This window comes from Colletotrichum truncatum (genome assembly GCF_014235925.2).
Source record: "Colletotrichum truncatum strain CMES1059 chromosome Unknown Contig_0001, whole genome shotgun sequence".
Taxonomy (NCBI): domain Eukaryota; kingdom Fungi; phylum Ascomycota; class Sordariomycetes; order Glomerellales; family Glomerellaceae; genus Colletotrichum; species Colletotrichum truncatum.
Window position 1 is genome coordinate 5,915,743 of NW_027222398.1, and position 27,961 is coordinate 5,943,703.

General features: G+C 52.7%; 4 protein-coding genes across 4 annotated transcripts; 2 read left to right on the forward strand and 2 right to left on the reverse strand.

The window, feature by feature from the left end:
• Positions 1-652: 652 nt before the first annotated feature.
• Positions 653-12,398, reverse strand: CTRU02_201653 (histone acetylase complex subunit; the record flags this gene model as incomplete). Its single annotated transcript, XM_036729124.1, has 3 exons — positions 653-12,004; positions 12,061-12,218; positions 12,344-12,398. 3 exons carry the CDS (start codon positions 12,396-12,398, stop codon positions 653-655), a joined length of 11,565 nt encoding a protein of 3,854 aa, XP_036579275.1.
• Positions 12,399-13,374: 976 nt separating this feature from the next.
• Positions 13,375-14,180, forward strand: CTRU02_201654 (AIG2-like family protein; the record flags this gene model as incomplete). Its single annotated transcript, XM_036729125.1, has 3 exons — positions 13,375-13,406; positions 13,516-13,934; positions 14,080-14,180. The coding sequence occupies 3 exons, from the start codon at positions 13,375-13,377 to the stop codon at positions 14,178-14,180; spliced, it is 552 nt and encodes a 183-aa protein (XP_036579276.1).
• A 7,027-nt stretch (positions 14,181-21,207) lies between these two features.
• Positions 21,208-22,443, forward strand: CTRU02_201655 (glycoside hydrolase; the record flags this gene model as incomplete). Its single annotated transcript, XM_036729127.1, has 1 exon — positions 21,208-22,443. The coding sequence occupies one exon, from the start codon at positions 21,208-21,210 to the stop codon at positions 22,441-22,443; it is 1,236 nt and encodes a 411-aa protein (XP_036579278.1).
• Positions 22,444-23,587: 1,144 nt separating this feature from the next.
• On the reverse strand, positions 23,588-27,459 carry CTRU02_201656 (uncharacterized protein; the record flags this gene model as incomplete). The annotated part of the gene is made up of 4 exons (XM_036729128.1): positions 23,588-25,272; positions 25,323-26,848; positions 26,898-27,264; positions 27,324-27,459. 4 exons carry the CDS (start codon positions 27,457-27,459, stop codon positions 23,588-23,590), a joined length of 3,714 nt encoding a protein of 1,237 aa, XP_036579279.1.
• Positions 27,460-27,961: the final 502 nt, after the last annotated feature.

Here is a 27,961-nt window from a genome sequence, read left to right on the forward strand (position 1 = left end):
AGATTGAAAGAGTCCAAAGAGCCCCCGGGCCGCCCCATCAACCCCCAGATTACAAATCGTCATCCATCTCTTAGGACGCCCCAATGGGGAAGCTCAAGATTGGCTCCGCCTTAGATGGCATTTGATAAGGGCGTTCCGAGGGAGGCGTTCCTCCGGGGGGAGCGGCGAGCCTTTCAGTGTATGGCAGGGATCTTTAGTGGGTGACCGAACAATGACTAGCGAGTTCGGATTGTCACCGAATCCGACGTGTCGGGGCTCTCGGTCTGCCAGACCAGGTGAACCCCGGTTTTTTTCAGTTGCAGGTACACTGTCAAAGTTCAGATCGAACCAACAACGGTTCTCACATTAACTCAAACTCTATAGCTTGAACCAACTTCAATCCGCGTCAAGTAACAACAGTCTGATTAATGGAGCTATACACGCTCCAAATTTTTGCTCTAACGGTATGCCTAATACGTAGGCCGTACAAGTACAACAGGGAATCGTCATCTGTGCTTCATTTTCCCGAGTCCTCTTCCAAAAACTAAAATGCCGTGACCTCCGTCCCCTCACGTGCCAAAACGCCATGCTAAAATCATACAAAAAAAAACTGTCCATACAAAATCCTCCACCGTCATTCCTCGGCAACTGTTCTTCTTTATGTAATGCCCTCTTACAGGTATGGCATCCAGAGCGCATCGCACTGGGCCAGGTTCATGGGGTTAACAGCCTTGGCAACCAGATCAATCACCGTCTGGTTTGCCGGCAAGTTGCCGACGGGGCTCTGCGCCAGGCTGACGGCGCGCTTGACAACTGAGTCGCTGTTGACCTGGACTGATTCGCGGAGCTGGTTCTCCGTCATCTGAACCGTCCTATGCGAGCTCGTGAACCAGAAGATCATCTCGTCACGTACGAAGAGCGTGAGAGCGTGCTCCAGCTCGTACTCGGGCTCGGTGAGACAGCGGGCGATGGCCATCAGAGCACAGCTGAAGATGCCCTCCGTGGCCAGCGGTCCCATTAGCGTCTGCAGGTTGGGTGTCAGGCGGAACGGCACCGGCTCGGGGTTGTGGAAGAAGGGCTTCGCGGCGCTCATGTAGGCCATGAGCTCCGAGCCCCAGATGTTTCCGGATCCGCGAGCGATGTTGATCTTTTGCGGGTACCGGTTGTGCATATAGAGGATGTAGGTCATGAAGGTGAGTGACGCAAGCTGGTACGAGAATTGTCTACGGAACAGCCAGAACTCGGTAAAGTCGGGGAAGGCTCTCTGGAAATACTCCAGGGCCAGGTTGTGAGGAACCCACTTCTCTTGGATGGCATTGAACACCTCAAGACGTGCGGTCGCGCTCTGTTCGGCATGCTTGGAATTCTTGGTGTCAAGGACGCCGCGCAGCTTCTCCATCGTAAACAGCACGGGATCGTCCTTGGACATTCCGTGGCGTCGGCAGTGATCCTCGTATACACTCTGGAGAGTGATGTATGATGTATCCTCCTGAACGATGCGGATATGCGGCGCCAAAGGAACCATCAGTGGCAGCGTAAACTGAAGGTCGCGGCGGCGACTCTCCTTCCTTCTGCCCAGGGTCTGGTTCAGTTGTCTGAAGAGCTGCAAGATGCGCTCTTCGCGACGGCAGTGTCTAGCGGCAGGGTGCTGGACGGCCCATGAGTGGATGCTTCCATCATGACCGCGCATCTGAAGACGCCGGTAAGAAGCACTGATAGACCTCACAAGATCCACATTAGGCAAGAAGCGCTCGATGCGGATAAAGTCTTGGTTCTTATCCTTGTGTTGCAGGTACTGGCCAGGAACCTCGACGTCGTCAAACCTCTGGTAACGGAACTCGGAGAGGTGAGGCGAGAAGGCTTCCAAGGAGACTCGAGTAGTCCTACGGTCTAGTTTCTCTTCGAACTTGTTACGCCAGCGCCTCAACTTATGGATATACTCGTACATTGTGGGCTTAACATCCACAAAGTCGGCTTCGAACGACTTCTTGATGTGAGCGGGAAGAATCGTCTCGGCGAAACGCGTGATGTTGGTCTCCGTAGCGGAAGGAAGCTTGACATCCTTGGCAAAAGAAGATGGCATGCGGCTGACGTAGGCGAGCGCATCGTTGAGCAGTGCAACAATGAGTCGGTAGGCGTCCTCGTCGGGCGGGCACTTAAAGTGCTTCTGGATCTGGTCCACCATGGTCTCCATTGACAACGCAAGCAGAGGGAAAGCTGTCTTCAGTGCACTCATAATTTCCTCGGTAAGCTCCCAAGGAGGCTTCTTCTGGCCAGCACCAGATTGTTGCTGATCGGCCTGGGCACCATTGGCGTTGGCTTGAGCGGCAGGAGTTCCATTGGCCTCGTTGCCCTCGGTCTTAACGGTGGCATTCGCGTCTCCCCCGCTAGCAGTGCCCGGTCGGGAGCCAGAGGCATCCGGCTTCACAACACCGTCCTGCTTTGGTTGTTGCGGTGACGCGCTGGGCTTGCTGTTAGACACCGTCGATTGCGCACGCTGGCGTGCCTTCTCCTTGGCCTCCTGGTTCTTCTTGATAACCAGCATGTCCTCTCTGCTCGTTCGAAGCTGGAAGTACAATGCTTGAGGATAAGACCTGGCGATTTTGACCAAAATCTGATGCACCCTAGGTGCTTCCTTGTGGCCAAGTCCTGTGAGAAGCTGAGGAATGTATGTGATCCAGTACCAGACGGGAGTTTCGCCCTTGAAATCGTCGAAGCCAGCAGCGATAGAGCCGTTGGCATCGTCGAGGCTGAGGAGCCACAAGATACGAGCGATGAGCTTGCGTGACTTCGCATTCTTGTAGCTTCCAGCAGCTTGGAGATAAGACGTAAGGGCCTGTCTCGCAGAGTTGATATCCGACGGGTCTTCCTTGTACTTGCGCTCGTTGAAGTAGCCCCATTCGGCCCAGGCCTTGGCGGCGGTGATATCGAAGTACAAAGCAGTGCCGTAAGCGGAGTCGGCCTCCTCTTTCTGCTTAAGCTTTTCAAGGAACATACCCTTGAGCGTGTAGAACTCGGCCTTTTGCGGCGGGTTGAAGTAGTTGAGGTTCGTATTGTTGATGACATCCAAACCACTTGTGAGCTCTTCTGGGTTCTCGTAGTGGCACTTTGCTTGTTCCCGCAACTTAAGGAAAGCCTCCTGGATCTCAATGTTGGGAAGCGTGTAAATCCTGCTAAGCTGTGTGATACAGACTTCGGGCAGGCTGTGCTTGCGGGCAACATGTGCGAAGCGGTTGATGATCCAGGCCGTCTCGTGGTATCCGCGGTAAGCAAAGGACGCACCGCTGGCGTTCTGGCCACCTCCCTGGGGTAGCAGCTGGAGGTAAGTCTGGTTGATGAGACCAAAGATGTGCTGGCGCCAAGTGACAAGATCTTGCCAAGCAGTGATATCGTCCCACACGTTAGGCAAGCGATCACGCCAGGCGCCGAGCAGCAGTTTCAGTTCTCCGGACTTAACGTCGAGATTCGACTGGTTGGTGCTCGCCAGACTGTTACAAATGACGCTAGCATCGTGTAACTCGACAAGTTGCTGGAAGTTTTGGAGCAGCGGGATGTGTGCCTTGGTAAGCTGCTTCGGCAACTGATGCCACTTCCTGATCGAAAGCTGAATGGCTTCGTCACAAGACTTGGCAAACTCCTGAGCAGATTCTTGCTTGTTGTAGTACTTCAGGAGTGACATGAAAGCCTGGAAGAAAGCACGTCGGGGCGTCGGCGCATCCATGACGCCCTTGATGAGGTTGTCCAAAGCCTCCCGGTGCTCTTGGGTCTGCCACATTTCGGTGTTGTTCCTCCAGGCGCATTCCAGAAGCAAGTCCTGGAAATTTTCGTGCTTGGCGAAGTCCTGGAGAATCTCCCACTGCTGCAGCTTCTGGGCGCACAACACCCAATGATCTTCCCAGAGGACGTACTCGCCTTGTGAGAAGGGTATGACTCCAGTTCGGGCTTTGATCTGAGCAGCCTCATACATCTTCTGAGCCTTGTCCCACATTCCATTTTGTTCGTAGGACAGAGCAGCGTTGGTCTCAACGAACTGGCAGCGCCTACGCCACGTGCCGTAGAACAAGTCGTCTTCCTGAAGGGAAGCATACAACTCCACGAGAGCGTCAAGATTACTTTCTCTGACAACGGCTGATTCAATCTCCGGCTTGATAGCAGCGTTCTCAAGTTGGACAAGGGCAGTATACCACGCGTCGTAGGTTTTGGCTTCGTACTTGAGAACGTGAGGAGGAATCTTACAGTCGGGCCACGCCTTGGCGGCACCCTCAAGCAAAGATTGGACCACGTTGGGTCGCTTGTCAATCTGGCGGCTGTGGTAGTCCTTCGTAAGAAGCGCAACCATGCCACGCTCGAGGTCGGTGCGCTCTTCCTTCATGGTTGCAGACCAGTAGATAGGGAACAGCGCAACCCACAGCTGATGGGCCAGAGTAGAGTCGATGTGTTGAAGTTGTGTCAGGGGTTCAATGAGGTCGCGAACCTTGACATCGCCAAGCTCACTCATGAAGCGCCGGTGGGCGGTTATCAGAGCGTCTAACTTATCGTCTGACATATTGGTAGGTTCCCTGGTGTCCTTGGCATGGATCGAGAAAATCTGATTGAGGGAGAGGGTCCTGAAGTCTTCGTGGTGAAGTTGGATGCTGTTGTTCAACTCCACCGCGCCGAGAAGAAGATGCGATGCTTGGGCCAACCAGTAACTCTCACCCAAAGTGTCCCAGTTTTGAGAGGTGAGAACGTAGGCAAGACGGGCGCTGGCAGTCTTTGAGAGGCTCTTATCGAAAATGGCCATGAACCGGTTGCGCATATCAACATCCTGAGCACGAGTACCAATGAGGAAGGCATGCTCCATACGAACTGTCAACTCCGTTCTCGTGATCTTGGGGTCCTCGTAGATGCGAATGACTAGCTCCAGGAACTTGGTGAGCATGGTCGGGTCTTGTCTGTGCTCGAAGGAAAGCATCTTGTGAAGGACGGCAGTCTTTTCTTTGAGGGTGGGCCAAGTGCCTTCGGACCGGAAGACCCAGCCTTCCACCATGTTGAGGATCTCTTCACAGAGCGGAATGTGCATCGACTTCTCAACTAGTGTCGCCAGAACACTCAGGAAAGGGCGTCTGTTGTCGCCCAAAACTTCCATTCGCAGAGCAACGACTTGGATGGCCTTGAGCATAAGGGATGTGGACACCTCGAGGTCATAGCTTGACATTTCACCGGTTGGCGTGTTGGGGTCCTGGGCCCGAGGAGGCTGTCCAGGCTGATGGTTGGCAACGGCCGTGTAGTGCTGAACATGCTCGCGCGCAAGCTTGCTCTGGAGAGCCTTCATCAAGACGGGGATGTGCTGGTCGATAACAGTCGGCTTTCGGTTGCCCAATGACCACAGGATGTTGACTCCAGATCCGTAATGGCCGGCTGCCATGGCTTCACCAGCGATTGTCGAGAGAGACTGAACGATCTCAGACATTTGGGATTCAGATTCACCCTCAGCATCAGCGTCCTCCATTGGCACGTCCTCAGGCACGGCTTCAAGAACCCTCTGGATTATTGGCTTGAGATCCCGGTCATCATCGTACTTCTTGTCTGCAAAGTGGAGGCAGTCTTGAAGCTCGGGGTTTTCGCTCTTGAGAGATTTATCTAGCACCTTTTGGATAGACGTCATATTCCGTTGAACCCAGTCATCCGACTTGAAGTTCAAAATGATGCGCACGACCTGAAGAGTATTGATAATGTTCGTGATGAACTTCTCGTCAAACTTCTCCTTGTCAGCAGGGTCTGCTGAAAGGATGCTCTGCGTCTTTTCGCCGGCCAAAACCACGTCGGTGACATTGGGGAAGAGGTCAACGTCCAGATCGCCCCAGTATTGTGGCTGGAGCAGGTTGTAAAACAGAGTCATGGCCTTCTTGCACAGTTCTGTGGAAGGGGGTGGCATGGCTGGGCCGTTGGTGGATACTGCATCCCTTGCCCGTGTGGAGGGAAGCTGGTAGCGCTCATTAAGCTGGGCGATGAATTCAACCAGATACTTCACCATCCTTTGCCGGCCAGGCGTTGGAATGATGTACTCTGCCCTCTCCGGGTGCGATTGTCTAGCGGAGGGAGGCGAGGACATGGGCTGGTCACTATCCAATTTCCGCTTCTTGGACTGTGGTGACTCGGAGATAGAGCGCGAGACTGCGTCTCCCGTGCCCTCGACACGTCTCTGCTCCCAGAGCCAGATCAACCACATCATGTTGAGAGCCAGCTTCTTGGACTCGTTGGAAGGGTTGGGTGGAGCAGCAACCTTCCTCAAAGACTGGATAATGAGCATGACATACTTGTCCCTAGACTCGTAGAACAAGTCCGGGTGTCTAACCAAGAAGTGGAAGATGCTCGTCATCTGCTGCACGTTCTGGCCTTCATCGGCAAGAATCTTGCGAGGTGCTAACGCCCATCCAGCATTGCGATCGTTGGGTTGGGTACCCAAGCGCTTAGGTAAAACAGGGGCAATCAACTCCAGAGCTTGAGTGACTAGGGCCCTACCTTCGTTTTGGTTTGTTCTCAGGAGAGAGAGGTATACCTGGGTGACAATCTTGACTGGAGTTTCATACAAGGCGATGAAGTACCCAATGACGACGTAGGCGGCATGCTTGTTGATGACATCGTCCAAACGAATAAATGTCCAGCAGCTCTTAATGATGTCCTTTCTCGCTTCTTGGAAGATGTAGGAATGATACTTCACCAGCATTGCAGAGAGCTGGAGAACCTCAAACTTGGTGTGATCAATACCAGGTTGGGCAATGTCATCGTGGTCATGTTGACTGGTGTCTTGGTGCGTCTTCCAGATCTTCGCTGTGATCGCGTCGATGATAGCCTTGTCCATGAATCGACCCTTAGTCTGCGGCGGCTGGTTCCAATGCCGTTGGACATCCATGGCCACGATTGGGTTGACAATGTAGTGCAACAAGAAACACTTCATCTTCTGAGAAATGTTCTTTGTGGGATAAACATCAAGACACTTGAGGACCGTGGCTTTCCAGAAGTCGACAGAGTCACTGCTGATGATGTTCTCGTAGATGTAGGCGATCAAAGGCTGCGAGGCGCGGAAGTCGTCAGTGGTGACAGAATCCACCAAGTTGAACAGGGGCTCGAGATCTCGAGGGTTGCGCTCCAGTGACTTGATAAAGATCGTCATCAACTGCTCTGATGCTTGGCATGCAGGGAGTCTGAGGTTGGGCGCGAGAGTGTGTGCCCGCATCTGCTTCTCCAGCTCCTTGCCAACCTGCTTCAACCAGTTCAAATGCTCCTTCTTTTCCAGCCATGCGGCGGACCCGGATGACTGAGTAAGCGAGTACAGAACATGGATGGCGTTGACCACGGCGACGAACTTGGTGTCCTTATTTTGAGAAATCGTGCTGTTGCAGAAGTCGATCAGACCCTGGACGTTGCCTGACACGGTTTCCCGAAGAGGAGCACTGTCTGGATGACGGATGACTTGTGACAAGAATCGGCCGTATTTAAGGTCCTCAAGTTTTGGGAGGAGGAAGGACCAGACCTCGTTAGGATAGCGGTTTATGAATTTGTACAACGGCGCGCGGAAGGGGCTTTCGTGTGTGCGACGCAGCTTCTCCTCGAGTTCCAGAGACAAGTCAATGAGTCTCTGCTTGAAGCCCTCTGCCTGGGGAGGCAACAGATGGAAAATGTTAAAAACTGCAGCAACAATCTTCATCTGCTGGTTCTGTTCGAAGAATGTGAAGGCGAGCGGTTGAAGAACCGTGGGGTCTGCGAGAACCTTCACATGGTCAAGCAGACGCGCTCCAATCTCTACCTTGAAGTACGTGGTCAGAAGCTTCAAGAGACGGCCTAGGTTGTCCAGTCCGTGAGTAGTGAGCTTCTTGGCATCTTGGAGACTAGCAAGGACCGGTCGAAGACCGCCCTGAAGGAGATCCTTGGGGAGTTTCTGGTGGGCCTCGAGGGTGTTCTTGAGGGCGCTGTTGGCAGCATCAATAGTAGCCTTAGAGTCCGAGTATAGGCACTTGAAGAAGACCGATACAATCTTGGAACGAGTCGGGTGACTTCCCTGCTTGAGAGGAGCAAACTCCTCAAAGCTAGTGGCGGTGCTGAGAATATTGATGCAGGCCACGCGAAGATTGACAATGTACTCGTGCGTTCTGAACTCTCCAGGCTTGTTGGCCAGAGATTCGTCACTGGCGTCGGCCAGGGCCAACGACTCCATAAGCAGTCTGGTCAAGTTGTCGTCGAAAGTGACCCACTCCTTCCTAAGCGTCATGTGGTATGTCATCGCATCAATATACCCGATCTGGATAGGGAACGGCAGAGCTCGAAGAGGCTTGGAGTAGATAGGCTGGAGGAAACGCTCCTTATAGGGTTCGATCAACTCCCATACTGCGCAGTTGGCTGCCTTGGCAATGAGCTCCAGAGACCGCTTTGCAGTCTCGCGAACATGGCGGTTCATGTGTGACAGCTCTGTGTTGAACTGCATGCAGATCTGGGCGAGCCGGGACCTTTGCGGCGGCTGACCCGGGGTTTGCGGGGGTAGCGCGTCCTCCTTCTTGATGTTCTTGGTGATCCTCTGTAGCAGGGTCTCGAGAGTAACTTGCGCAGACCTTCTCGTCTTCTCCGGAAGATCCTGAGGCATATCCTTAATGACGTACATGAGGGCCCTGATGAATTCGGTCTGCTTGCTCAAGATCCACTGATCACCGAGATCCAACTCCGTCAAAAGGAAGTTGATGCCCAAAGAGCCACCCGTCTTGGTGAACCACTCCTCTTCGTAGCAGCCGTGGCAGAATGTTGAGCTCAAGTGGCTGAAGAACTGCAACCTTGCAACATTCTGTTGTGATCCGAAAATCGTCGCGGCAGAATCGTACACCTCACGGATTGCGCGCTGCGCAGACTCTCGCACTTCTGGATGGTCCGAAGCCAAAGATTCCACAATTGCGTCGGAGAACACCCGGGTATCAATAAAGAGTGGGCCCTCGCCAGCATTGGGATTGAAAGGACTGTAGATTCGCTTCATTTCCACCAGAGTACGACCAACTTCAATGATCGTAAAGTGCTTGCAAATGTTCATCAGGAATGCATTGGCTTCCTCCTTAAACTCAGGCAAAGACTCAGCAAACATGACTGCCTTCAGCAGGCGTCGGAGTAAGTCATCCTGTTCGTCTTTCTTGGGTATTGACCTTTCTTTGTCAGATGCTTCAAAGGCGGAAAAGTCAAAATCCAACTTCTTCTGGAGGAGATCCTGAGCTTGGAGGCGCAAAAGTCTAGGCATATCGTCAGGTAAGTTCTCGAAGCCAATTCTCAACTTGAGCTGGGACTTGATGAAATGGAAGGATTGCTTCTTGTAGTAACCGTCGTACTGGCGGGACTGGTTGCCCTTGCTGCTCTTTGGCTGCTCCATCAGCTTCCGGATAGCCATGTCAACGCCAGTTTCTGCGGGGAAAGCCCTATCCTTTTTGGAACCGATGAGGCGGATATCAAAGCTGGTAGGGTCATCGGCAAAGGTCTTGTAGGTCAGGGGTTGCGCATCCGTCATAAACTTCCGGTTACGGCCTCCGAGTTTGCCCAAAATGCGCATTGTTGTGTGTGCGTGGAAGTGACTGTAAGGGTGCGGCTTGAGATGGTCGAACAGAGCAGTCATGAGTTCATCAATGACAGGTGCCATGATGGGATCCAGATAATCTGCAGTCAGGTTATCAACGCACAGCTCCAATGTGCGCAGGCCTTGACCAACGAGATCAGTGCCAGCTCGCAAAGCAACAACCAACGGGCGCATCAGGAAGCTGAGATGAGGCAGCAGGTTGCTTAACCGTGCCGGCACCGTCAAGCACAGCTCCACATAGAGGTCCCGCTCAGCAGGCTTCCGTGCTGCCATCAAGAGGTTGTTGAGTACATCCAACAGCATCTCAAGCAGAGGCAAAATTTGCTTATAAAGATGCTCGAACTTGCCGCCACCGATACTTCGGAACAAGGATCTCAGTAGGAGGAAATAGTTCATGGGCTCCTCGGCTTTCGTTGAAAGCTCAATAGACTTGGTAACAATGTCTACAACGTGAGGTAGAAGAACCTGTTCGTTCTGGTTTGCGAACAGAGTGACAGCCATAAAGGCCAACTTGAACAGTCTGAGAAGAATTGATGACTTCTTCACGTCCGCCGAGCCAACTTGGTCGATTCGTTCCATGAGGAAGCGCAGCAGCATACCACAAAAGCTGGGCGATGTGGCTTCGCTGGCAAGGAAGAACTGGGGGATATGGAGCAGACCAGTGTGCTCGAAGATCATGTCATAAAGATGAGGGATCTCTTGCTGGAAGACTTCATGGAACGTTGCTGGGTCGATGCAGTGGAAGACAGTAGCAAATGTCTCAAGGAGATCCTTCTCCTCTTTACTGCTAGACACCATGTAGAAGTTGGCCATGTACTCAACAGGTGACATGTACTGGGACTCTGTGGCAGGCTTCTCAATTTCGTAGTAGCGGAAAACATACGCTCCCTCCCTGAACAGCTTCACAATAACATTGACTTCTTCTGCAGTGAACCCATAGGCAACATCTTGCCAGTGCGCAGGTGCATTGGTCAAGTCAACGTTGGTGTTTACGTTGCATGTCCTTAACTGGTAAAATGTGTTCTTCAAGCCATTCATGAGGTTCTTGAAGAGGAACTTGTTATCGACGACGGGGTCCGCGCCTCTGTCCCTGGGGTTTGAAGTCTTGATCGGCATGGCAGTGAAGATATCTGTCTCGTCCCAGTCGGGTGGGTGGTCCTTGTCTGAAAGGTAGCTGTCCTGGGTTCCGTCAGCGGTTTGCTGGGCGTAGAGTTTCGAGAGCTTCACTGCATTGGGGTATTGTCGGTTCATGGCCACAAATTTGTCGCCAATGGCGTTGAGGATCATGATCAGGTAGTGTCGTGCGTCGACCTTGTTCGGCATTTTGGCGATGCATTCAGCCATGTTTAGGAGGAGCTTCGCGCTCATGGTCTGAAAGCTCGTTCCTGGGAAGTTGTCCTGGAGGTTCTTGGTGTAGACTTCAACGGTTTTGCGAATCTGCTCTGGTGTGAGACTATCACGCACGTGGTGAATGAGATCCGCTAGCATGCTGTAAGCCAATGGCCTCATAGTCTCGTATACCGTCAGTCCATCACCGATGAGAGTCTTCTCATCCAGCAACTCATCAATCTTTGGTAAAAAGATCTTGCGGAAGTTGAAGTTAATGATGTGCCTGATAGCAACAAGCAGCTCCTTACGCGCACTCGACTTTTCCCGAGGGCAGTCCTGGAGGAGTCGAACCACGATCTCGGGCAAGGTGGGAAGGAAGTCTGTCAGCTGTTGTGAGTATTGTCGCAACAAGTAGGCCAAGAAGCTCATGGTCTTGACTTGGGCTGTAATGAACTCTCCGAAGGCGGCTCGGTTCTTAATGAGGGGGCTGACTCCTGTGAAGACTTGTCCCCTGGCTTTGGCATCGGCATGAGCCTGCTTCTGTGCACTTGCCTGAAGGCACAAGAACCCCTTGATCAACGGCACGAAAGCCTTGACGTTCGCAGCCACCGTATTTCGGTAAACCTGGAATACAGATACCACAATAATGGGGCATTCTGACAGAACCTTGAAGGACTGCATGCCCTTCAGCAGTAGTCTGTTCTGTTGTTGGGGGTCCGGGCCGAGATCTGTGACTGACGCTACGGGCGAACCAGGTCGAGGGGACTGGAAGTTCGTCTGCGAGCTTCCCGGTGTCGACGGCGCTCCAGGATTAGATGTCGTCGCGAGGGAGGTGTTGTCCAACTGTTCGCGGACGACCTTCTCCATCTGCTCAAAGAGCTCCTGGATGAGGTTGAGGAAGGCCTGGACCTTGTTGCCCAAGACCTTGTGCTGATGGCGCATGACATCAGAAATGATCTTGACGCACAGCGTCGCGTTTTCCTCATTGTCCGTCCGAACCAATTGCATCAACAGGTCGACGACTTCTTCGGCATAGGGTTCGAAGGGCTCCGACGGGGCGGGCGTCGTCGGCAATCGATGGAGGACCTCGAGGATGCAGTTGCGGAGTTTCTTCATCAATGTCAGCGACGAGGGGGGCACAACGATATGACGTAAGGCAGATTTACCTGCTCCGGAGAGTTGCTCTGGAAGATGCAAGGTCCTTTAAGGACGTTGATGAAGATGGGGACGAGCTTCTTGAGGAATGGTGTGTATATGGGACCACTTGTGTAGTGATCTAAGCTGTCGCGCAAGGTAGTTGCTGCCTCTACCTTGACTCGAGCATCTATACGGGTCACATGTCAGCAAGTAACCTGACGGAAGCGATGCGCAATCGTCCACGGCGGGGTCGGGGAATCGTAGATCGCATCGCGGGGGAGGTGGGAAGGACCGGGGAACGGCAGGGCGTACCTGTTTCTGGGGAGCTGAGCCGCTTGACGACATCATCAATTGTAGTGCCTGACATCGCGGCGTCAATGGCCCCTTAGGGACGCGTAATTTGTTCCCATGCGTAGGAGGGGAGGGTATCGTGGGTCGATCGTGTCGCGGCGAGGCTGAGAGACAAGAAGGCACGCGCCGGGGCAGGAGGGGTATCCGGTAGATGAAGGAAGAAGAAAAGAATAAAGCCTGCCGAAAGATATGAAGACAATGGATTAATCAAAGTTGAATGTTGCCTGGAGTTGCCTTCGCGGTTTGCCTTGTGGTTGGGTGGCCCAAAAAAAAATCCCAATCGCCTTCAAGGTCGCGCGGCTTGTCTTAATTGGATTTTGCACTCCCGGCTCGCTCGAACTTTGAAATTTCCCAAGGCCGTCGCGAAGCTGGGGGCAGCAGCCGCCAAATCATTTGGCGCTAGGCAGTGCAAGAATGTTGATCCGCAGCTAGATACCCACTCGGAGTTGAACCGGGCCGCCTCAGCCTATGAGACAGCCTGATTTAAGCAGGGGTAAACCTATCGCTATCTGGGGAAGCGTGAAGCTCTTATCGTATCTGCCTGGTAGGTGGAGGCCGGCAACCCGGAGGTGGGCCGGAATCGCACTTCACTCTTCGGACACCTTCACCTAATCTCACTTCCTTTGATGTTATTTAGTACTGTACCTTTTCACAGGCTTTCCGCACATAACACTAGTCTCTTCTTTTTTCTTATAAGGTAGACTGAGACATATATTTGCTTCCTACACGTACCTGGCTGTTTGTCACTGGGACTGCTGCATCAAAGGTTGTGATTGCAGACGTCGATAGGTAAGTGAATCAGACGTCTTTCCAAGACGCAACAACCATAAAATTGATAAGCCAGTCCCGGTAACTAATGACATGTAGAAATTTATCTCCATCTTACTACAATCTGGCAGTCGGCTTTCTACTATTCCAACTACACCAGCTTTGCCGCCAGTAGAACACCTTACCATTTTACCATTCCATTTGTAAGGCAACAGATATTCAAGATGAGTGGACCACACACTGCGTTCTTCTACGGTAAGCCTCTCTCATCGCCATCTCATAACAACACACTAACCACGCGAACAGGCACCTTGGTCAGAACCTACCTCACCTAGCTAGCCCCTCACGGAGCCTCGCTAACACATGTGGCAGATGGAGCCCAAGGTCTTCTTCACAGTGACGCAGGGCAACGGTAGACCTCCCCAGGTCATCAAGGACCTCTACACCTTCACCCCGGCCGTCCTGGACAACTACACCCGCCACCGCGTCAAGTTCGCCGACTACCCCGGCATGATTCCGGAGGAGGGCGGCTCAGTGCTCGGCATCTACGCGACGGGTCTCACGGACGCCAACGTCCTCAAGCTCGACCTGTTCGAGGGTTCCGAGTACGAGAAGAGGATCGTCACAGTCAAGGTCCGCGGTGATGACGGCAAGGGGGAGGAAAAGCAGGCCACGGCGTACATTTACAGGCACCCGGAGCACCTCGAGCGGGTGGAGTGGTCTTTTGAGGAGTTCCGCAAGGATAAGATGCATGTCTGGACACGCGAGAGCTACGTTTTCGAAGGTGAGACATTGCCGTTTCTTTTCTCACTCGATTTCCCAACCTCTTTCCCAATCTGGGTGGCTGGGTGAAGAGAGGGGTGTTGCTGGCCAATCTCGTAGGTTTTTTGAAGACGCCGTCACTAACGTTCTGGGATAAAACAATCTAGGCTGCGATGACTTTGCCGAATTTGAGAAAATAGAACACGAAGATGCGCGGGGTCACGACGAAAATGGAAATGACAATGCGGTCAAGCAAGATGGTGCTTAAGCAAGTCTACGTCGAGTCTTGTGGTCAGACAACTTTTTTTTTTTTTCTTACATGGCGGCAAACGGAGTTTTCTGATGGGCTCCAAGAATCAGGACGTTGCTGCATGTCTACGACTGGGCCGTAAGGCGGTGTAAGACGGGGAACAAATCAGCACCCCAAAGCAATTGGGGAACAGGTTACCCCGACTGGACTGTCAAGGAAGAACAATTATGACGCTACAGATAGATGAAACAAGGGATGCGAGGATTGCGCAAATAGACCACGATGTTTACTTTTGATGCCCGATGACTGCCGCCAGCCTTGTTACCTTCTAGGGTCCAGCTTGCGTAGCCCCTGGGATATAACGCAATGTGATGTCGTTCTTCTATCGCAGCCGTCGTCTACATGCCGAATATGGGCGCCAATACGACCATTCAAATGGAGAAGTTGCAGATCGTGGGGCAATCAGCAGCACTAGGCAAGACGTCGAGATACCGCGGGCAAACGCCCACTGAATAGACAAACTGTTGTAAGTGGCTCAAGCTCGGTACAAGCATGCTGAGTGGCCGTCCCCGCCCTGTTCTCGTCGAGCTGAGCGGCTGAAAATCATGCCATGACCAAAAAGCGAACCAAAAGACCGAAAACATTCACTAGCAACGACAGCAAACGCCGGCGTGTCGTGAGGGCGTGTAAAGGGCCAACTCGTGAACAATGCTGACCCACTTTGGCCACTCGAATAGTAAGGAATGCTGGTCGCGGTCGGCACTTCAACAGGAATTTTCCAGCTGGGCAGGGATGGCAACAGAGAGGCATCCGATATAGTCCATGTCGGTGGTTTTGCAGGGCGGTACAACCGCGGAAACCGCCCACCTCGGGGAGCACGATGTACGACTCACGAGCCACCGGGGCCTCTTGTTTATACGAAGACATGTGGCTCCGGCAGGCAAAAAAAGGACAATTAGCCACAGGCAGTGTCAAGAAGTGGCTCCCAACAGGGGCAGCTGTGGTGGCGTCGGCTGGGAAATGTTCGGATCTTGTTGTGGCTCAGAGGCGATCTTTCATGCTGAGGCGCCGAATCTGGTCAATACTAGGGACCCCCGATATTATTTACGCGGCTTCCATGGCTCTAGTATGGCAATCCGGCTGCGTCAAGGTGAGTAAATGGAAAGTGGTCAGGGACCCGGACTAAGGGTAGAAGCTCATGTCGGGGGATTCATGCGAGCAGGACAGCGTCGTTTCGTAGCGAGTACGTCGTCGGCTGTGATTCTCTGGTCGATCATCATGTCACGAGTACGAGAGTCGGTCCTACAAGATCGTCTGAAGATGAAGGAGATGTCTCTCAGCCCCCCCCCCCCCCCCCCCCCCCACGGACCTGTCTACCAAACCTGCGCCTATTGACATGGGCTCGGGTCGCTCAATGCGCCAACCAGCGACGTCCTGCGTCTGCGTCCTTCAGGGTATGTAGGAACACGGACCGCGACATGCCAGCGTAGGCACAGAGGAGGGATTTCTTGAACACCTTCGGACGATTGAACTAGACTGGGGTTAGAGCGGACGAAGATAAACAGGGAGTACGTAGCACGCCGCGCCGTGGTCCCCGTCACCCAAGTCTTGTGCTCTCTCGTCACCCTTTCTCTCAATGAAGCGCTTTCGCGAGCCCTGTGAGCCCACTGGGTCGTAGAGTCCGGGCCACTTCAATCCGGACATTAAATAGTGGAAACGGGGTGGCGATCAGCAACGTGACAGTGGACAACAGCCGACAGAGGCGGTCCATTGCGGTCAGGCAAAGGCCGGGAGTTGGGCCGGGGCAGGGTTCACAATGGTGGGCTTTGGGCTCCTGGAGTGATTGATGAACGTGCCAGAGTGACAGCCGGGCGACCAGGCTGCGTCGGTGGTCGCAGGTCCAAACAGCTGAAAGCCACAGGCTGAGCTTGAGCAACCTTTTGGCGCACTTGTCGTTCCCGTAAGCTGTCAGATGACTGGCCAACGGCGAGGTGAACCGAAAGCAGCAGCGTTGACAACCTGTGACAAGTTTTCAGCTTGCCGACGTTTCTGTTTCCAGCGCTTACCCCAAACGCTTTGGCTGATGAGGGGTGTCGTTGTGACGACAAGTCGGTAGACAAAGAACAATGACTGGTCCTGGGTGGTCTAGGACTAAATGGTCATGGTACACGCTATGCCTCCGCATGCCGCGTGCCGCGATGATGTGGTTGTCTGAAGAAACAAACGGGCAAAAAAGCTTAGCTTGAAGAAGCAGGAACTAAATGATCCCTTCACCATCACATTAACAGGTGACGACTAATAGTGTGTTGATTCGCTGTCAGTGGTTCACGACAGAAAGCTCAATGTCCGAAAGGGGAAGAGGCGAACTTGGGGGTCTTGAAACTGCCTCTGTTTCACATTTCTCGCTTCTGGCAAGGGGGGGATCGTTTCTTCCAGCAATTCGAGTGGCCCCTCTGTGACGAGACCCTTCGTATGTATGGTACAACGTAGCATGTGCTCCAGTCATTGTAGGGCTTCTAAGGTCACTGACGACAGCCTACAGTAACAAAATGCGCTCAATCTGTGGGCAGACAGGAGAGAGGGCTCCTCGTTGTGAGTTTGTGGGCAGGCGAACCCCTGACAAGCGAAAAAGAGAGAAAAAAAAATCCCCGTTGTCTTGCCCCCTGCGCCTGCACAAGTGCATCTAGCCTGGTCAACCGAATTCCCCGCTTGCTCCCCGATTCAGTGGGGAACCAAAATGCCCCCCAGGCAAGGTAACACTGTCAGGGGCTCTGGAATGTGTGTGCCTGCATCCATACTACGTAGGTGCACATGGACATGTGAGGGCTCGGCATTGAGAAAGAATGAAAGAATGACGGGCAAACAGAGGGTTGGTATGATCCGCTTCCCGTTGCTTTTCTTCATGTTGTCGGTGGATATGGCCGTTGATCGTTTAAGCCAGCCCACAGCCCACGCCGACCGAACTCCGGCATGCACGAGGCACCGTAGTATAAAAAGAGAAAAGACCCCGCTATCAGCCCAACAGTGGGGAGAAAGGTACACTGCCACCACGGTTTGGCCGGAAAGTGACTTATGACGTGTTAAGGTGCTTACCTCCGGAAAGGCCCTGCAAAGAACAGCCACAATAAACGGCTGGCTATCTGGATACAGTGGTGCTGCTCCATTCTCCCACTTTCCAGATTGCCATGCCACACAGCCCACAAGCATATTATTCATGTTCATGGTCAGGGCGGGAATACCGAGGTCGATGCTAAGTTGAGTTGGTTGGTCATCCGAAGACACAGGCTGTGAGGCTCCGTAATTTGAGTGGATGGATACTGCTATTGTAGTGTATGCACTTAAATTTCTACTTCTATTTTCAACGGGGGTCACCCATCACTGACTCGGGAGAATCTTGTCGATCAACGTGCTTGTGTCTTTTGACTTTGGCTTGGCTTGGCATTGTCAAAGTAGCAGCGGACAATGCACACAATGGACGTGTAGGCGGGGGCTTTGAAGCGGTACACTGCATTTTTGCCCATGTCTCTGGCGTTTATCTGCATGCCTTTTGTAAGGCATTTACCATGCTGCCATCCCTCGGTGTGTGTCGGTGAACTGAGTTGGCAAGGTGGGTGTCCGTGCCAACGTTTTTTCCATTCCAGTCTCGCCGGCTCGACATGCCATGCCCGTTGCATGTCTCGCCTTCTGCTGCATTGTCTGTTTGCCGCCCAGTTTTTGTTTCTTTTTCGCCCTTACTTAGTCAAGTCGTACATTTTGATGGTCTAAGCGGTGGGCTGATGGTCCAGAAAAAAGTGTCTTGGCCTGTGGTCGATATCGCGCACCCAGTATATGGAAAAGGAATGCCGTGGAACTTGGAAGCCCGACCCATCAATCGACGAACCACACATCGGGCAATGTCTGCCCCTATTCTGCTCTTTTTCGGGCCCCCTGGTTCGTAGGTTGTGGCCTTGCCGAAAGCCGCGGAACGGTCGAAAAGAATACCCCTGTCAAGTCATCGACCCACTAGTCCGATCCTTGACCCTGACATCTCCTTCTCTTTCCAACTCGTCCTGTCTGTCACCTGCTGGTTGTTCAAGCTCATTGGGGCTGGAAGTACGGGAGAGGCTCACGGCGCGACGACGGCGGCGACACGATCAAGAATCTAGTCCTTGGGCGCCTTTTCTCTGCCCCTTATCCCCCTGGATGTTAGTTTTGTGTAAGAATTGACTACACTAAATCCTTGCGCTCGGTGGTCGACCAGGGTCTATACGGAGGAGAGAGCCAGAGAAAGAAGGACTCACGAGTTGAACCATCGTAAAGGCCATTTTAGCCAATGTGGTGAGGCAAGGTTGCGCCGCAGGGTGACGTATCTTTTTTTACGAGGGTATGTGACGCATCTAAGTGGTCGCCACCAAAGCCTTGGGAGAGAGGGCCGCAATTATCGGTCGCCTCCAGTTTCCAAGTCCAAGGTTCGATCTGCCCTGATTGGAGGCCGCCTGTTGCCCGAAATGGCAGATGGCCTGGGATGTTCGGCTGCACTATGAGTGAGACTTTTGCATTTTTGGTACCGTATTTCTGACTTCGGATTCAGTCCGCGCATACGGCGAACCCGTCAGTCAGCAAAATCATGCCTTTGCATCATCCGCTTGTTTGCTGCTAAAAGAGAATAGGAGGGGAAAAAAGTAAACCTACATTTAGCTCGCGAGGCAATTCGCCTGTTACCCGTGTGTAGTGCGATCTGGACAGGATGACTGCAGGCAGATCCCTTGCGCCCTCTACTCTAGACTCGTAAGGTCAGGACAGGGTGGTATGCGTGGTGCAAGGCAACACAACAACACGAAAAAAGATAGTATGGATGAAAGCCTGGATTTAGCAGGCAACCAGAATAATTCGAGTGCAGCGCCAGTGTCCAGACACCTTCTTGGCGGCTATTCGGACGTACTAAGCTGTATGGACAGTTGTTTCTGTTTCTATCTGAGTTGTCGCAACCTACTAACTACTGCATGCTGTGATCACCTCACAGATGGTGCCTTGCAGTAGCCTCCGCCATTTTGGTGCTTCTCCTGTCTTGAAAGCTGCAGCTCACGCGCTTCCTGCCGCTATTTCCAGTGCTTTACTACGTAGAGGGTTGCCTCCACTACATAGTAGTGCTCTGGAAGGGAACACATGGTTGCACACATCCTCCATCTTGCCGCGCCCCTTTCCTGATCTGACTGCTTAAACCACCACGTATAATTCCCAAGTGGTGGTGGAAGTACGTATCGAAGAGCTGTAGGGACTTGCAGAAGTACGTACTTGATTGGCAAGGAACGTGCTCTTGGTGCTCCGTTAGCGTGAACCGAGAGAGCCAATGACATGTCGCCTCCGAGCAAGACAGGCAAGGGGTACGTACCGGCGTTGGCCAGCAAGCTCCCTGTGTCAACGGCTCCACACGTCCACACCGCACCCCTTGGTCATTGCTCCCTGCTCTCCGTGGTTCCCTGGCCCCTGCCTCTTGTCCGGGCCTCCCCCCTCCCTGGTAGACACGACTAGTCCCTAGTGCCTCTTGCTCGGTGTCACTTGTCTCTCTTTCCCACATCTCCCAGCCATTCATCTTGTCCAGCAACGACAGTTCAAAAAATTCCTCACCAATCCCTCCCTATACCACATCATCTTTGGTCCACAGACGCTCCCTCTCTCTCCCAGACCAGCCTAGTCAGGGGCATCCACCTCACAAAAAAACACGCAGCATACCACTATGCGTCTTGCTGCAAGGTCCCCGTCCCTCCATGTCTAGGAACGGAGCCATGTCTAAGTCTGGAAAGCCCATATCCAGACAACCTCCAGATGCCCGATCATCCTTACCCACCCCTACCTTTTCACAAGAATGTTTAGTCTGGTCTTTTTCGTGCCGTGTCGAAACAAGCCGAGGGGCTGCTCTCCGGCCTATCATATCCTCAAGTCCATGCTTCCCCTTCTTCAACAGTCCACCCCTGCCCCCCCTGGCCCAATCCACCATGCCTCGAATCCCCTTGGGCTGTCGTCCATGGCTGAGCTTGACTGGCTGAGATGTTGGACGCCTGTCTAAAAGAACGCCATGTCTTTCCCGTCCCAAGTGGACCGATCTATCCAGCTCTCCATTCTCCGGTCCGACCTCCAGTCCATCGTTTTCCAATCGTTCTAGGATTACCGCCGTTCTCTGCAGCCGTGCTAGTTGCTTTTTGCCTCTCCTTTCCATTTTCGTCTCTAGACTCTCTCTAAGCTCTGCATATTCTGCCCGTGGGCCCTGTCTGTCACTACTTTCCGCATTCCCATCGTATCTTTTCAGCCTGGCCCATCTAGGTTTATAAGACCCGGGCCTCGTCCTACCTCGAAACACTCTCTTTTTTTGTTCCTCATCCTCTTGGACCATCACGTCTTCTCACATTCCTTCTGTGGGCTTCGAAAGCACTTGTCGTTTCGACACTTACCTTCTCTCACCTCTCATTCAACAAGGCTAGTCCTTATTTTTCTTTTTCGACATCCTATCAACCCAACTCGCCTGGTGCATTACCATCCAATCCGGAATTTTACGACAACAAAACGAAACTTCGAGACCTTTCGACTTTACGATTCGCAGTCTTCACTCTAAACACTTTGTTGAAACATCCCGCAGCGTCCAAGCTCCCCAAGCAGACAAAGCGAGAAGACACTGTAAGTATACGGAATCCTGCAGCTTCACAGCATCAAAGGGACGGCTCGAGACCTTGGCTGCTTGGTCGGTTTCTATGCTTTTGTTCTACAAAGCGGCCCGTTTTTGTGCCACGAACAATGCCATTCTTTGGAAAGATCGTCTCAATGTTCTTGTTACAGTTGTGACCAGTTGCTTCGAGTCGGTCCTGCTGAGGAACAAATGCGCTGTCGCTAGGAACCTGTTGGATGAAGTTGAACTCAGTCGAGCTGAAGCTAACTTGATTTAAAAGGTTTCAAGAGTACCAACTCAACATACGACTTTGTTCGAATTATCAACTCACAGTCACAACGACAACCCACATTGAGATCTTACCGTCTGGAACGTTTAGATTCTCATCACTCAACAACATTCAAAATGTACACTCAAGCAATTGTCGCTTTTGGCCTGGCCACCCTTGCCAGTGCCCACATGAAGATGAGCTCGCCTCAGCCCTATGGTGCTTCCGACCTCAACAACAGCCCTCTCGCTGCTGACGGCAGTGATTTCCCTTGCAAGCAGCGATCCAGCGTCTATGATGCTCAGGGCGCTACCAACGTATACGCTCAGGGTGGCGGTGGCCAGCTTGCATTCATTGGCTCCGCCGTTCACGGTGGCGGTTCCTGCCAGGTCTCCATCACGTACGATGCTAAGCCCGACAAGAACAGCGTCTGGAAGGTTATCAAGTCCATCGAGGGTGGCTGTCCTGCCAAGAACGCCGCGGGCAACCTCGGTGACAACGCCAACCAGGAGAACCAGGACAAGTACGACTTCGACATTCCTAGTGACATGCCCGCTGGTAATGGAACTATCGCCTGGACTTGGTTCAACAAGGTCGGCAACCGCGAGATGTACATGAACTGCGGCCCCGTCACCATCACTGGCTCTGGCGGCTCTCAGACGGCCTATGAAGCTCTTCCCGACATGTTTGTTGCCAACATTGGCGGTTGCCAGACGGCAGAGGGTACTGATGTCAAGTTCCCCAACGCTGGCAAGTTTGTCGACAGATTTGGTGACGCCAGTGTCCTGAAGACTCCTTCCTGCGGTGGTGGCTCTGGCGGCGGCTCTGGCGGCGGCTCCGGTGGTGGCTCTGGCGAATCTCCTGCTCCCAGCAGCACCGCCGGCAACGGAGCTGGTCAACCTACTCCCACTCCCACTCCCACTTCTGCTCCCTCCAAGGCCAAGCCCACCGGCGGAGCCTCCATCCCTGGCGGTGTCTTCATCACCGTCCCGAACGATTCCGCTCCTTCTGCTACTGCCTCTGCTACCAAGGCTCCCGTCGCCACCGCAAAGCCCAGCGCCGCTCCCTCGTCAGGCAATGGCTCCGGCAATGGCTCCGGCTCTGGTTCTGGTTCTGGCTCCGGCTCTGGCAATGGTACTGACACCCCCAAGACTGGTGCTGGTGCCCAGACTGTTGGTGCTGCTTGCACCGACGAAGGCGCCTGGAACTGCGTTGGCGGTACTTCTTTCCAACGTTGCGCCAGCGGTACCTGGTCCGCCATTCAACAATTGGCCTCTGGCACCTCTTGCACAGCCGGCATGGGCTCCTCAATCTCCATGGTTGTGACCAGAAATGGCCGCAAGCGTACCCTCCGCTTCCGTTCTTCCGCCTAAGCTGGTCGATGGCGCACACTCTTTTTATGAACGGTTTAGCATTTATGGGATATGATACCTCGGGGCACATTGGACAACTTCATGAACGACATACAGGTTACGGCACAAAGATTTGCGGCGTTTTTTGTTTTTTCTTTGGACATTTACATCCGTCTTCTGTATATATCTTGTACACATTTCTTCTTTGCAAGCTCTCAAAAAGCTAGATGTCTACATTAGCTACCACTGAAAAAGATCGTGAGATCACCAATAGCAAAATCCATTACTTAGCCATATGAGTTTTCATATTTTTCGTCTGATGCCACATGTGACATTAAAAGCAACAACAACTGTTCCCCGTGAACCGATAAATTCAAAACAAGCTGAGCTTGTTCAGCTGCCCCCACCTCAATCAAAGCTGGGCCATCTCCAAACTATGGTCTCGTGCCAAAGCGCAATGGGCCGGCCACTAAGAGCCCAAAGGCTCGAAGTCCGATGTCGTTATTCATACACACACACACTCACCGACGCCGCCCGTGGGGTGGAGGGGGATGGACGTCCCTGCAGAAGGGAGGTCCTGGCTTCAAGGATCTGACCTCGTGGGGTTTTGAAAGGATAACAGGGAGCTTGACGTAACCTAAACCTTATGAGAGTTTTGAGAGCAGCAACCCTTGCCGTGGACGTTTTGAGTCTCAAAGTCGATTTTGGGGGTTTGTTCCTTGTCGAGCTGAAATGGCCATGACACATGTCACTTTGGACGACGGTGCGTCTGTCTGCAAGACGCATGGACGTGGTGCACGAGTAAGCAGAGAGAGAGAGAAGGGGGGAGTGAGAGCTGGATAAAGTGTTCCGTTTTGTTTACTTTTTCGGTTTCTGCTTACCGACAACTGAATCGAAACGCCACAGTACACGCATGATTCCCAATGTTTTACCGTAATCAGCCGCAAATCCGATATTTGGTTGAAATGTCGCTTCGTTCGTCGTGATCGTAATATGACCCTACCGTCCCAAAGACCCCAAACGCCACAGTATGATTATCCCCCAAAACCTTCGAGAGTGCCCCCCCCCCCCCCCCCCCCCCCCTTCCTTTTTCTTTTCTCTCTCTTTCTTCTTCCAAGATTCCCTCCCATGAAATGATGCTGTTCGGTCTCGCTTCTGTCTTCCTTCAGAGCCACGTATCCCCTCGTCCCGACTTCTTGCGTCCCAAAACCCTCCGGAGCAGTCCCGTTCTCGGTTCCGTATCGCCCTTCTTCAGCGCGGACAGTTTCACGGGTATAACCAGAGGATCCATTTCAATGCCCACATGTGCACGGCCGTCGTCGCCGACATATCGTCCGAAACTGAAGGTCGCGGTTGTGAGGCTGTTCGGCCCGTCGTACTCGCGCACCGCCCTACTAGGCGCGACGTAGGCGAGCAAGGAGCCTATGGTCGTGGGTAACCGCGGGAGGAAGTGCTTGATTGAGCCGCCGTAGAGAAGGACGGCTACGATGATGTTGAGGCCTAGCACGGAGAGGCTGATGATGAAGGCGGTGTTGTCCATGAAAATGCGGGTTTCGGTGTGTCGTTCGGTACCCGTGATCGTGATCGGTTCCGCGTACTTTTCGAAGAATTGAGTGTTTAGGCTGAGAAGTATGGCGTAGAGCTGGCGGTAGACTGCATCGATCGATGGGACCAGAGCGGCGGTGTTCGGGGTCGTTAGAGGGTCAAGAATTTTGGCGTTACCGGGCTGGATCTTTAGTAGGTAGTTCATCCAGTCGCGGGACAGGGTGTCGTTGTGCCAGGGGAAGGGGGCTCCGCTGAGTATGCGATTCAAGTATGTCGTGATGACGTCCGTGTTGTTTGTAGAGAGGGGATAATCGAGCGTTGGGGAGGCCTCTGATGTCTGGATCGCATTGAGAACGTGGCCTTGCGGATCCACGGTGACGTCGAACATGCTGGTGGTAAAGACGGGCGTGCACACGACGAACCAAGTTTCCATCTCGCCATCCTCTTTGTCCAATACCTCTGAACTTCGTGACCAGCTGAGAACAAGCGGGATCTCGCAAGGCGAACTACCGGTATCTCGGGTGAGCGTGGTCACGACTTCGGCTGTTGAGGGACCACTCGGTAGGTTTGGATTGGTTTTGTTCAGGTCCAATTTTGGTTCCTGATATGTTGTAGGACAGTCGGGAACTGTCTGCCCGTCGCGGGCAAAGGTGTAATTCAGAATTGGAGCTCGTCCTCGACTCTTGACTGTGCTGACGGCCGAGCAAGATGGTTCAACCCCAAATCCTCTGGTTGAAGCCTTATATGCGTCGCCCTGATTCACGTCCCCTGGTATTGTTTTGAAAGGTTGGAAGAAGTATCCCTGATTCACCCACGCCGGTAAGGGAGTGCCCTGGGTGACGTTGTTCATCGCGATGTAAAACTGTGATTCGTAGGAAATGACATTAGCGCTGAAAGTCTGTTTGCTCACAACTCCGTTGACCGTATCGTTGTTCATCAGTGGCTTCATCGACTGCTGGAAGTCGCAAGTTTTATTAACAACAACTGGAAACTCGTTAAAGAGACCACCAAGTCCAACCGCAAGCAAGTTAGAAAGAACTGCCAAGAGACAGATTCCCACCAAAATCAAATGGCCAGACTTAGCCGCGCGAAAAAGGACGAACTGGGGAGGTACGGAGGTATATCTGGCGTTGATAGAGCCTTTGGCGGGTCGTTGGCCTGCCCAGAGATCTTTGAAGGGTTGGAGAGTGCAGAGTAGTCGATTTAATAGGACCCAAAACGGCTCTAGTAGGGTTGCGAACACCGTTGGCACGTAGTTCTCGAGAATTTGGAGAACCTCGAAGTTTGTCGTCGGTCTGATGAGTCCTGTCATCTGATGAGTCTCGTCCCAGAACCGTCTTTGTAAGTGACCTTACCTCCAATGCGCTGTTCCTGTAACTTCAAGTAGATCAATGCAGTTACGGCACCAGCCATCAACAGTATGACCAAGAAACCAACCTCGCGTCTCAGCGCAAGTGGCTTCACAGGCGAGTAATGACCCACAGAGAGAGCCATATCGGGCTCGGGCAAGCTGATACGCTGACTCTCAACGAATTCTTCTCGAGTATCGACGACCTTAATGACCATCTCACCTGACCGGCTTTGACATCCACAGATCAACTGGAACCTTTTATCCTGGAATGCTTCTTGGAGTTTTTCATCGGGTAGGCAGCCTTTTCCGGAGAATTTTTCCAACAAAGTCGAGCTGTTTTGGCATATGCTCATTAGTGATCCAAGGGAAGCCGGGTCCGCGTTGAGGCAACTCGGTGCTCTCTTGCCATGCCACCACAGGAGCAATGAGAAAATTCCGACCAAAAATAGAAGCCCTTCGACCAAAGCCGAAAAAAGCCGACTGACAATGATGCCGTGCCGTACAATATCCGCCACACCCTGCTCTGTGGCCTCGGTTGAAGAGTTTGTGAGCATGCGGCGCAATGCGAGAGAGAACAGTAGCTTGTGTGTGGCATTGAATGCATCGCCCAAGAAATCGTTGTCTTGAAACACATCGAGCGAAGATATGTTTTGAGAACCAATAGCGAAACCTACCAGTGGCGATGATGGCCACCTCAGGCCAAATTGCTTGACTTGATGGTGCTGTTCTAGCAGTTGTCCGAAAGGATGCTCCCGCGTTGTCTCGAGTTCAGTAGATGAGACGCCGGCGCCTAAGAGGTGTTCAAAAGCAGAAGAGTTGAATTCCGTCGATGACAGTTTCTCTCTAGGGCCAACTGGCACGATGGAGTCCTCGTGAGGCTTTTTCGTATCAGCAAAGACAGTGGCATTAACTTGCTGCTTGAAATAACTTGTCTCGCAGAAGACGGAGCTGACTTCCTCCTTCTCTCTGTACCTAGCCCAGATTGCCAGGAATTGGTGAGATGCGGCTTTGGAGCATGTCATGGACAGCCAGTAGTCCGCCCAGGCGCTGTTGTGATAGCCGATGTACTGCATCTTGTAGGGTTGTTCGACGCTTGGTATGAAGCCATAGGGTGTAATGTCACTGGCATTACAACCTCTGCCGTCAAGGAAATCATACGTTGAGGATCCCGGATGGATTTCAGCTGGCCAGCAATCAAGTTGAGTCCAGTACTTGGTTGTAGTTCCAGTCCAATTCGTTGAAGACGCTCGTTTTGTGTCGCTATCTACCACAAACGGTAGTAGTGTATAATCAGCAGTAGTGTAAGGCGGATATGGCTGATCCAACCAAGTGATAGCATAGCCCTCGTTGAGGATGGATTGATCCATTGTTTCGACTTGCTCTGAAGCCGGTCGGACAACCTCATTCGTGGACACAACCACTTCACGCCGCATATCAACTGGTCCACTACCCATGATTGCAGCCAGAAGGGGAGTGATTAGCCAAAAGATCATTACCATTACCGTTCCACTATAAAACACGGCCCAGTGGCTACAACCCGTCAGCCCAGTCCTATATTTGGAGGTCGGTTTCTACCTACCGTCTCTTCGCCGCCCTCATTGGAACGAAGGCAACAAAGTCATAAGGATAGTCCAAAAAGACTGAACGCATCGCAGTGGCACCCCCTGGCCGTGACATTTCAAGCCATGGTTGTATCCGCTTCACATCCAGGTCGATCCAACTCCAAAGTAGACTGTATACAACGGCAACAATTGTAGGTAAGAAAAGATAACCGAACTTCGCGTAACCCGGGATGTCGGTTGCGGTGGGGGAAAGAGCAAGGCCTCCGTTTTTGTTGCTTTGCTGTGCGAGGACTTCAATAATGGCGGCGATAACAAAGGAAATGAAGGCAAAAGAGAAGAGCACCGGTGCGCTTATTGTTAACGGCTTCCATCCGTGTTTGTGCGCTGTTGAAGGATATCAGCTGGTGTTGCTCAAAGTTTTCCCTTCCAAGACTGATTATAACCTTTTTGAAGACTGCATTGCTTGTCTTTTGAGTTGAGCCAAGGAATTGAATCCTTCCGGCTGCTCTTCTCCTCGGATAAGGCACCCTGATACCCGAGAAGCTGAGTCTCGTGGACCTCTAGGTGCTTGTAGGCCATCAGCGCGGGATGACAACTGCAGTTGTCGGCTGCCGTAAAATTCTGAATCAATGGCTGGAGGGCATATACAGAAACCACAACTACAAGAGCCAAAGAGTATACTGTAATAAATTCAGAAGACGGCCGCGGAAGCCAGCCGCCACGCCAAACAAAGGAAAGAAACCGGACAGAGAGAGAAAACAGCTGAGACGGAGATGAGTGGAATCTAAATTGATGCCATCAAGTGATGGGAGAGCGCGGCCTTAAGGGAGCACAACTGAGTCCGGCAGCTTGGGACGTCGAAACGAACCAGGAGGTTGAGCCCCGGTTCCAACATATTGTTCAGCGCGGCTACTTGCCGATACACATGATTTTATGCCTAGGCCATGCTGTTTTCATAGATGAATACCACCTCGCGCCAACGCAAGGTTACTTTATCTAGGGTTCCTGCAGTGGTTTGGTGTTGGCATGGCCCGCTGGTTGGGGCTTCGAGGAATGAGAGGTGGTGGTTAAGCGCCCACAG